Source organism: Culex quinquefasciatus, chromosome 3, assembly GCF_015732765.1.
Source record: "Culex quinquefasciatus strain JHB chromosome 3, VPISU_Cqui_1.0_pri_paternal, whole genome shotgun sequence".
Classification (NCBI taxonomy): Eukaryota; Metazoa; Arthropoda; class Insecta; order Diptera; family Culicidae; genus Culex; species Culex quinquefasciatus.
Genome location: NC_051863.1, coordinates 122,849,051 through 122,859,680, shown reverse-complemented (window position 1 = coordinate 122,859,680; position 10,630 = coordinate 122,849,051). Strand labels below are relative to the sequence as shown.

At 36.6% G+C, this 10,630-nt stretch overlaps 2 protein-coding genes across 2 annotated transcripts; one reads left to right on the top strand and one right to left on the bottom strand.

Annotated features, from left to right (window-relative positions):
• Window positions 1-719: 719 nt before the first annotated feature.
• LOC6043369 (LDLR chaperone boca) lies at window positions 720-1,629 on the bottom strand. Its single transcript, XM_001858564.2, has 2 exons — window positions 1,332-1,629; window positions 720-1,272 (listed from the first exon to the last, which is right to left on the bottom strand). Exons 1-2 carry the CDS (start codon window positions 1,485-1,487, stop codon window positions 883-885), a joined length of 546 nt encoding a protein of 181 aa, XP_001858605.1. The 5' UTR covers window positions 1,488-1,629; the 3' UTR covers window positions 720-882.
• A 1,983-nt stretch (window positions 1,630-3,612) lies between these two features.
• On the top strand, window positions 3,613-4,492 carry LOC6043366 (ribulose-phosphate 3-epimerase). The gene is made up of 2 exons (XM_001858570.2): window positions 3,613-3,866; window positions 3,921-4,492. Exons 1-2 carry the CDS (start codon window positions 3,678-3,680, stop codon window positions 4,404-4,406), a joined length of 675 nt encoding a protein of 224 aa, XP_001858610.2. The 5' UTR covers window positions 3,613-3,677; the 3' UTR covers window positions 4,407-4,492.
• The last annotated feature ends 6,138 nt before the right edge of the window (window positions 4,493-10,630 follow it).

The window sequence follows — 10,630 nt, the reverse complement described above, 5'->3', positions numbered from 1 at the left end:
CGTGTTTCGATTATCCGAAGCGAAATTTTTCCGAGGCCTTCGGATATGGTACCAACACATAAAAAAGAATGCAATTTTTTTTCTAATGTTGGTACCACTGCCCGATTTTGACTTTTCGGGCGTGCACGTACGTAACGCCATCTTCGCCGAAAAATCTGGAAATATAATATACCAAATAACAATGGAGTCCGGTGGGTCAGCGGGTAGCGTGGTAGCCTCTCACCCCAGTGAGGCCTGGGTTCAATCCCAGATGGACCCGGTGGCATTTTTCGAGACGAGATTTTCCTGATCACGCCTTCCATCGGATGGGGAAGTAAAATGTCGGTCCATTTGCGTAAAAGAGGTTTTGGATGACTCACCTCACATAACCTTCGGACACCTAGAAATGAGCAGAAATTTGCAACAGAGACCACAAAAGACCCGGGGGTCGTTAAAGTGAAGGCTCTTCTCAGCATATAAGAAGGGCTAGTGATTTTTCCGCGATTTCACGGAAGCTGCGTAATCCGTGAAAATCGTCCGTGGCCGTGGCACATTTGGGAAATACCGTGAAATGCCGCGAAATTTATTCAATTGATAAATCGTTACTCAATGCTGTTTTTATTTTCAAGTCCAAGTTTTCCCTGTATTCAAGAGGTCTTAAAGAGGGAAAAAAATGAATTTATAAACAAATTGGGTTGATCTCAAAACAATAGACATTGTTGGGCATAAAACAAACAGCATAGTGTATTTCACTCAGATTTTATTAACATATCCTTACTATAAATGCTTACGATTCAGTCAGATGCATTCCACCATATTAGGACAATTTAATTCAAATCTAATACCCAAGAAATCCGACGTTGTTTCTTCTTGAATCACCGTCCCACAGCTTCCATCTCCACCTTACAGTTCATCCTTGTTGTGCTTGCCCTTGTAGTCCTTATTCTCAATAGTCACCTGCAGGCAGCGCTCCTGCTCGACCAAATAGTCCTTCGCCTCCCACGCTTGCGAGCCCTCCTTGAACATAAAGATGGCTCGATTGTCATCGATCAGGTACCGTTCCGCCTGGATGTGGTTGTTCCACAGGCTGGTCTGCCACAGCTTGGTAATATCCTCCGTTTCTTGCTTGCTGGGATTCCCATTTACGGTCACGAAACTCATCAGCGTTTTGCCCTTCTTGGATGCCTTCAGAATGTTTTCCGGATTGCTTGGGTCCAGCTGGGACATGTCGATGGGTTCGGCCGGCCGCAGATGCTCCGGCAACTCATCCGGTTCAAGTGGTTCTTCGTCTTCCTGAAAACGGTAGCGGTTATGATTGTCGAGTGAATCTTTCAGAAGTATGTGATACGAACCTCCCATTGATCCAGCAGCCGTTCCAAGTCGGCATCGTTGTAGTCCCGGATATCTTTCTTAGCCCAGGCTGGTTTCTCTTCATCTTTGAACTTTTTAGCTTCAACAAGAAGTCCAACACTTACAATCAAAAGCGTAATCAACAGATATTTGTGCATTTTGTACGTATTTTGGGTGTTTTCACTTAAATATTGTCCTCATTAAATAAATCCAAGAGTTCTGTAAACTAAACAATTTTCTTGTATTATTTCGGTGTTCCACTTAACACGTCTGACGTATTCGTTTTGCGGCTTTCTAGTTTGGTATCTCATTCTAGCGTACAGTCCGAGCATTCAACTTGTCCTGCTCACCCATATTAAATGCTCTGTCTAAAGTAGAGAACGAATGAAAACGAAACACGACTCATAACACTGACATGCGCAGATTGGGTTGCGTTTGTACAGAGTTGAACTTGGGGATAAGGCAGAAAGTGTGAAAATGTTCAAAGAAATTTTTTCTAGAATAATTTTAGCTTTCTGATCGATTTGGTATTTTCAACAGATTTGGCTATGATGATTGAGGAAAACGGTTTAAACTTTTAAGATATATCGTATAGTTGTGCCATATGAATGTTGGACAGTATTTCTTCCTGGAACAATTCACCACATTCGATTTTTAAACTTGACTTACGGAAGTCAAAGGCTAACTTTTGTACTAAATGATATGATATATGAAAAACAAATATGTAGGTAGATATTGTTTTGTTTGTTTGAGCTGATCTTTAAGTATCGATTACAATTGAATGAAATTTGTTAATATTATTTCAATTCGTTCGCATTTCATTGCGGAGCATGGAATTTGGATTGTTCTTGTCTTAATATCAAAGGTTTGATTTACTGATTATCTTAATTTTATTGCACCTGTTTGCTAATTGAATACTGACGATATAATGATTCAAATAAATTTATTTTGTTTCTTCCAGTTCAATATACTCTTGTTCATTATGTTTTTTATATTGTCTTTTTTATTCAGCTTCTTTTAATTTTTAAAATACTTTCGAAAACGTTAGTTTACATAAATGCTTTTCGGTTTAATAGTAAATTTGCCCAGGATTTTTTTTTTCTTCGAGACTATTGTCTTATTAACCTTTTATTAATTTAGATTAAAATCACCAACAATCGGAATTTGGTTAGCTTTATATGAAAATCTTAAATTATTTTTGAGTTTGACTTTTTAACATTTATTAAAAAAATACAAGGGTTTCACCCCTTTGTTTGAAAACCATTACAAAGGTATAGCCATAGACTAATAAGTCTATGGTATAGCAATGAGAAATAGCTGAACAAGAATTGTTTGTGTTTAAAAATATGTATTTTATTTATATTGTCCTAGGAACATGGGCATGATCAACATATTTTTTCAAAAAAAATGTAAATTCCACAAAAGTTCAATTTTCTAGCGTTGAAAATTGGTGCATTAGTTGGCATTAGAAAATGTGGGAATGTTTGAATGAGACTTAAAAAACTTTATATTTCTTTTTCTTTTATTCGCTGTATTTCAGCAACGAGAGGTCCAAACACTCAAAAAAAGTTTCAAAAATTGAAACAAATGGATTTTGGGAAATTGATTTTTGGTAAAAGAAAAGCTAATTTAAGAATCGCAGATTTTTTCTCACTCGTGCCTAATTTTTCTTAATAGCCCTCATTAATACCTAAAACATTGCCCAAGACACCATATCGATGAGAAAATTCTTTCACGTACCATTTTTGTATGAACAGCTGCCTAAATTGGGTGAAGCCTTGTAATGGGTGAATCAATTACACAAAATGGCTTCTTTGGTCATAAGGAAAGTTTGAACGAAATCAAAAAATATAAATAAAATCACCTTCCGGGTTTGGTGTCGAATTGATCATATTGGAATCAATTCATGCTAGCATATTTTTTTCGAAATATGTATCAATAAATTCATGAAAATCGCTAAAAAACGAAAAAAAAAAACACCAAAAAATAAAAGATAAGAGCAGTTTTATGAATTGATAGTTCCTAAAACTGCAAAATGAATGAAGTTCATTTTGAAGAGACATTGGAGATAATTTAATGATATTCCATACAAAAATATCAAACATATACTTAACAACTATTCAATATATACGCTTTTCGATCAAGGGATGCCAATACTTTTCCGTTCCTCCAGCACCAGCCATTTGAAGTTTGACCTTCCCGCTGCACTTTACCAACACAAGCTTCAATGTGAGACTTTCGTAAAGCCACCGCTGATAAACACACCATCACTGTAACCTCACAAATCGCGACCGCGAGGATTGATATCAAACAACAACTTCGACAACTCAAAACACCACCGGCGAAAGATGTCTTCCCTGAGCGCCAAGATCGGTCCATCGATCCTGAACGCGGATCTGTCCCAGCTGCACGGGGAGTCGCAGCGCCTGCTGGACAACGGGGCCGACTATCTGCACCTGGACGTGATGGACGGTACCTTCGTTCCGAACCTCACCTTTGGCCACCCGGTTGTGAAGTGCCTGCGGAACAAGATTAAGGTAAGTGGGTTGAGGATGGTGGCTTGCAAGCGTTTGATGTCAACTCTTTATTAGGATGCCTTTTTCGAGACGCACATGATGGTGCAGGCCCCGCAGCAGTGGATAGAACCGATGGCGGACGCCGGAGTCAACCAGTACACGTTCCACATCGAACCCGTCATGGACAGTGTGGTGGACATCTGCCGGAAGGTACAGGAAGCGGGAATGAAGGTTGGCCTGGCCATCAAACCGGGCACTCCGGTGGAGGCGGTCAAGGAGTTTATCGCGATTGCCGACATGGTGCTCATCATGACCGTGGAGCCGGGCTTTGGCGGGCAGAAGTTCATGGCGGATATGATGCCGAAGGTACAGTGGCTGCGCGAGAACTATCCCAACTTGGACATTGAAGTGGACGGAGGCGTGGGATTGGCCACGATCGATGCGTGCGCGAAGGCTGGGGCAAACATGATTGTGGCTGGGACGGCGATCATTCGGGCGGACGACCAGGCGGCGGTGATTCGACAGCTGAAGCACTCCGTCGAGGGGGCTATCAAGCATTGAGTGGTTTGATTTGTTGTGTTTTCTGATGGAATTCCTTATTATTGAATAAAAACGGATTTTTAATAAAATTGTTTTTTGAACACATTGAATTGTATTTTTTTTTGAACACATTGAATTGTATGGGCAGCGAATGACCGAAAGGTTAAAGCTGCCGGAAATAAAGAAATTAACAACAACAACAACATTGAATTGTATGGAGGAGCAGTTCTCTACGGAATCGGTCTTTTTTTTTAATTTTATTCGCAGTTATTCAATTTTTTAAAATTATGTGCCCATGTTTGCCCACTTTTGAAAACAATATTTTTGAAGAGCTGAGAATATTGCTTTATAGCTCTAGCTCTATATTTTGCTTTTTTGAACTTTGTTGATACGACCCTAAGTTGCTGAGATATTGCCATGCAAAGGTTTAAGAACAGGAAAATAAATGTTTTCTTAGTCTCACCAAAACAACCCACAACTTTCTAATCTCGATATCTCAGCAACTAATTGTCCAATTTACAATTTTAAAATATGAAACATTCGTGAAATTTTCCGATCTTTTCGAAAACAATATTTTCAAAAAATTTAAATCAAGACATACATTTCAAAAAAGCGTTATATTGAATGTTTGACCCTTTTGAAATGTAAGTCTTGATTTAAAATTTTGAAAATATTGTTTTCGAAAAGATCTTTCACGAATATTTCATATTTTAACATTGTAAATCGGACCATTAGTTGCTGAAATATCGACATTAGAAAATGGTAGGTTGTTTGGGTGAGACTTAGAAAACGTCAATTTTCCTGTTTTTAAACCTTTGCATGGCGATATCTCAGCAACTAAGGGTCGAATCAACAAAGTTCAAAAAAGCAAAATATAGAGAATTTTCTCAGCTTTTCATGAATATTTTTTTCAAAAGTGAGCAAACATGAGCACCAATTTAAAAAAAATGAATAACGGCGATTATTTTGAAAAAAAAAAGTCACCTGAAAATTACTATAAGTTGAAAACGGTGCACTTTATCAAAATTTTACCTAAGTACTTTTTGATTGCAAATTCCATTTTACATCAATAAATGAAGTTGACAAATTTTTGCGACCGATATTTCATTTTTTTAAAAAGATGGCATTTTATATTCTCTAAAACATAGCAGAAAATAAAAAAATAAAAATAGTATTTTTTGCAAATCAAGTTTTAGAGACAAAATGTGGAATTAAAAATCACAAATTTTTTTTACTGTGTATCAATTTTTTCAGTGTAGTCCGTATTCATACCTATGTAATGTTGAGAGGGATATCCAAAACAGGTCCGTTCAGTAGATTGACAAGGGTGGTAATGATTCTTTATTGACCTAACATATCATTGACTACTATGATCTACTAAATCATAGACTACTATAATATTACAATATATCACATCTCTTCCTTGTTTTAACATGAATTTTAATTTAGATTTTCTTCAAATAGATATAAAGAATAATCATATAAGTAGTTCGGTTTCTTGAAAATCCTTCTCGAAGTACGCGTGCTGACATCTTCTCCAAACGTTGTGCTGCCGTTTTCCTCAGTTGGAATGACATCTCTATCATTTATTTCCTTTTCAAATGTACTTGCTGAAAGAAGTTTCTTTGCATGATTAACATGTCTATCCAATTCAACTCCGGTTCGCTTATTCTTGGCAGTTAATCTCGTTCCTGTCCTTTTTAACTACAATATGAGGCTGTGGATTGAAATTGGTAGTCATTTTGTTCTTCTTTATAAATTTTTTTAAACGATGACTTCATCGCCGACATAAATCGAAGAATCTTTTGCTTTATGTACATTATATTTCATTACCTTTTATTGCCGGAAATGGAGTCTGTGTAATAACATGTAAAAATTTAATAATTCCAAGAACCTCTGCTGATTTTCCAGATAATAATGAACATTTTCCGTCTTGAATAACAAATAATGTGGTACGATAACATTGGTTTCTATGCCTCACTTCAACATCAACTTCTCCAAGTACAGTCAATGGTTTGTAACTACCATAAGCACGAAAAATTTTGTCACTGCCTTTCCTCACACATCAAACATTTTTAATCCAGTTTGTTTTCGTTTTTTTCCAATCATCAATGCTTAGTACATCTTCATCTGCTCCAGTGTCGATAATGAAATTTACTTCAACTCCTCCTACATCCAGCGCAACAGATCGTTTCCCTTCCAAATAGAATAATTCACGAATTTCAACTTTTTCTGTAACATCATCCACTTCCCGAACAAACTTTTGTTGCGTTTTCATCTGATGCTTTTGATTTTGTTGATAATTTTTGTTCGTGTTACCATAATCATCCTTTTTATGCATCTTTTGAAAACCAGATCTTCTGGACAGACAACATCTCGCAAAATGGCCCGTTCTGTTACAGTAATGACAAGAAAAATCACGAGCCGGACAGCAAGGGTTACTAGCTAAATGATTTCCATTACATCGACTGCATTTTATGTCTTTCCTGTTAATTTCGCAAATTTCTCTGGAAACATTGGTTTGTTACGCAACTCGTGTAGCTATAGTAATTGATTAGTTTTATTTGAATTGGAAATAATTTCTCTGCAAAATAAATAGAATGTACCTGAGCTCTGACTGACTCATAAGTACGGCCAACTTTCAGCATTTCATCTAAAGTTCTATCACATTCAAGATATTTTGCCCGTAATTTATCATCATTCTGCGTCGCAAATACAATTTGATCCATCAACATCTCTTCAAGTTGATCGTCAAAACCACATAGTGTTGCTTGAGAACGTAAACGAATAACAAAATGATCCAACTTTTCTTTAGGATTGAACAACATTTGCCGAAAACGATGTCTTTCATATCGTAATGACATTTTTGGTGCAAAATAATTGTCCAAAACTTCCATAGCAGCTTCAAATAAATTTTCAACAGCATTTTCTCCACATGTCTTAATAACTTTTCTGATATCAGGTCCGCCAAAACATTGTAGAGCATTAAACATTTCATCGTGAGCATTAATTCTTTTCAATGCCATATAAGCCAAAAATTGATCTTTCCATGCTTCCCATCGAACATTAGTTGGTCCGTCTTCATTTTCAATAAAAGGTAAAATGTTACACTCCAACTAAAATATATTTTTAATTAATATCATATTGAAATAAATTAAGTTTCTAGACTTCAGTGAAAAATATATCTCAATTTATTCAGATTTTCTGTTTGCCAATTTATTTTATTTGTACTTGTCAGACCGGAATCTGAACAACAAAGATTGAATGAATAGATCATTCCAATCCCGGTTGACCGGAGTCAAACCGATAACTTTGTTAGGCCGGAACCTCAACAAATTAGATCGAACGAACGTATTCGTTCCGATCCCGGTTAACCTGAGTCAAACCGATTCTTTGTCAGGCCGTAGCCTCGACAAAATAGACCGAACAAACGGATTTGTTCCGATCCCGACAGACCTGAGTACTGTCGATTCCTTTGTCAGGCCGGAGCCTCGACAAAAATAGAACAAACGAACGGATTCGTTTCGATCCCGGCAGACCGGAGTACTGCCGCTTCTCTTGCCAGACCGGAGTCTCGACAAAAAATCAGATTGAACGATTAATTCGTTCCAATCCCGGTAGATCGTAATCTAACCGCTTCAAAAAATAAATTGGCAAAAATTTCAAATAATTTATACATTTAGACTTACTCTCGCCATCTTAACTTGAATGTTCAATAAATTTGATTCTAATAGTTCCAATTTAAATTTTGAAATAAATTGATCTTCAGTTCCAAATTAGATTTTTCAGTAAACAACTTCAACTTCTTCGTTTCCAAGACTCCCGCTCGTCGCCAATGTAATGTTGAGAGGGATATCCAAAACAGGTCCGTTCAGTAGATTGACAAGGGTGGTAATGATTCTTTATTGACCTAACATATCATTGACTACTATGATCTACTAAATCATAGACTACTATAATATTACAATATATCACAACCTACAACTTTGCCGAAGACACCAAATCGATCAAAAATTTCTTTCAAAAGATACAGATTTTTGATTTTTCACATATCATTTTTGTATGGACAGCTGAAAAATTTGTATGGAAAATTATATGAACGAGCTAATGATGCAAAATGGCTTCTTTTAGCATACCAAAGGCACCAAAAAGACTAACATTTCAATAGTGCATATTGAATGTTTGCATAGCATTTTTAGATACAAGCTTCAAAGCTGAAAAGTATAACTTTTCAGCCATTGGGGAGCGTTCTTTTATTACGTAACGCGAAAAATCGGACTTTTAGAACCCCTCCCCCCCCCTCGTAACAAAATTTCCATACAAATTTTAAAAATTTTGTATGGAGCGTAACACGGCCACCGACCCCCCTCCCCCCCCCCTACTGCGTTACGTAATAAAAGAACGCTCCCATTGTATTGAAAAATATTAATTTTCGATTCTGTTATTTTTGGCTGAAAAAAGTAGGCCGTTTTATCGTTCGAGACTGACAGGAAAAGAAAGAACGGAATTGCAAAAAGTATATTCTTGATTTTTTTTGTTAAATATTGTCCAAATATTTGGGTTTGTCTTTTTGTGAAAAAAGCTGATTTTCTTACATTTAACTTTTTAGGCTTTGAAAATCGATCAATAGCAGCCGAAATAGAGCATTGCAATGATACAAATTGCTTTTTTTTTCTGCTACGTATTTCCTATTTAGCCCTCATTTAGGCTGTTGCTGTTATTTTAAACCTTTCAAAAGAATCAAAAACATGAGTTTTCGTTTTTTTTGACACGTTGTGATCTCCATGATAAAATGTTTGTCCATAGATCTCTGTGGCTCAAAAATTACAACTTTTTGTCCACTAAAACATATAAAAGTGTTTTTTTTGGGAATTTCACTCTTTGTGGAAAAAAGATAATAATAAATGGCTATTTTTTCTTACTTATCATAGTCATAACTAAGGCTACCAACTGTACGGATTTTTTCCTTACCGTACGGATTTTCGACCCTCTCCGCGGATTTTAAACAGGCCGGATTTTTTGTACGGAATTTTTCGCATAATACGGATTTGTACGGAATTTTAACAACTTTTTAAAAATTCATTGCTTTTTTGATTGGGTCATCGCTTTTTCTTATTAGATATTTTTATTTATCTGTCAGTTTGATTTTCCGGGTTTTCCTCAGTTCAAACTTGATTGTCAATATTTGTTCTTTTCAAATTCCTCACAAAACATATTTATCAAATAAAAGATCAAAAGGCTTTCTAAAGCTTGTGGAATCCTTGTGTTGTGCTTGTGTTTATAGGACCTTTCCAATAAAAGCTCTAGAAATGTTTTCGTGAAAACACTGACAACGATATTATTCGTAAAAGCAAACTTGATATTTCGTAAACTTTGAAACGTTTAACAAAAATATGTCTATTTCTAAAATTAAAAATTTATCTAAATAATTCCTTGACATTTTTTGTTATACACCCAAAACTGGCAGCGCTAGTCCGAGAGAATGATGGTCTCGAGTCGAGAGAATAGTAGTACCATTCACGGACGCAGAGAACACAGCTCGAGATGGGCGATAGAACTATTCTCTCGAGGTTCATTTGCAAAAAAAGTTCATCCGTCAAACAAAAAACCAAAAGTGTCGACAACGGGAATCGAACCAGAGACCTGTGACAAACCAATCCAATGACTTAGCTGCCTCGGCCACCACAGCTTGGTGACCAAGGAGAAGTCAGAAGTCGATGTATGACACTTGTTGGAGATTTATTGATTCAACTAACGAATGAACTCATTTGTTTTGATGGTGTGAGTTGGTACCATAGGGACGTGGCGTTACATCGTGCTGCCACCTGGTTTTTTTAAGCGCAAGAGTGTAAAAGTGCTGAGTCATCGTCTAAAAATAGACGGCGTCCTATCTCGCCCAGCAAAATGAAGTCGATAAAGTAGTCGGTTTCGATGAGAAAAAGTGGAAAATGTGGTCTAAAAATAGCGACGCCATCCCCCTATTATTCTATCGATTTTGGCACTGAGCCCTCAATAAATTTTGAGAGAACGATTATCTCGATTCTGAATTTTGGGTGTACCATGGTGTTATGTCGGGAAAGTATACGGATTTTTGCTCAGCAAGAGTTGGTAGCCTTAGTCATAACCAATAGCTTTGCTGAAGGCACCGAAACGATCATAAAATTCCTTTTCAAGATACAGATATTCGAATAATTTGTGTATGGACTGCAGCCAAATTTGTAAGAAGGCTTGTATAAAGAAAACAA

Coding starts and splice junctions, on each gene's coding strand:
- LOC6043369 (XM_001858564.2), bottom strand. CDS start 1,487: ATGCACAAATATCTGTTGATTACGCTTTTGATTGTAAGTGTTGGACTT. Junction 1,273..1,331: donor GGCTGCTGGATCAATGGGAG/GTTCGTATCACA, acceptor TACCGTTTTCAG/GAAGACGAAGAACCACTTGA.
- LOC6043366 (XM_001858570.2), top strand. CDS start 3,678: ATGTCTTCCCTGAGCGCCAAGATCGGTCCATCGATCCTGAACGCGGAT. Junction 3,867..3,920: donor GCCTGCGGAACAAGATTAAG/GTAAGTGGGTTG, acceptor ACTCTTTATTAG/GATGCCTTTTTCGAGACGCA.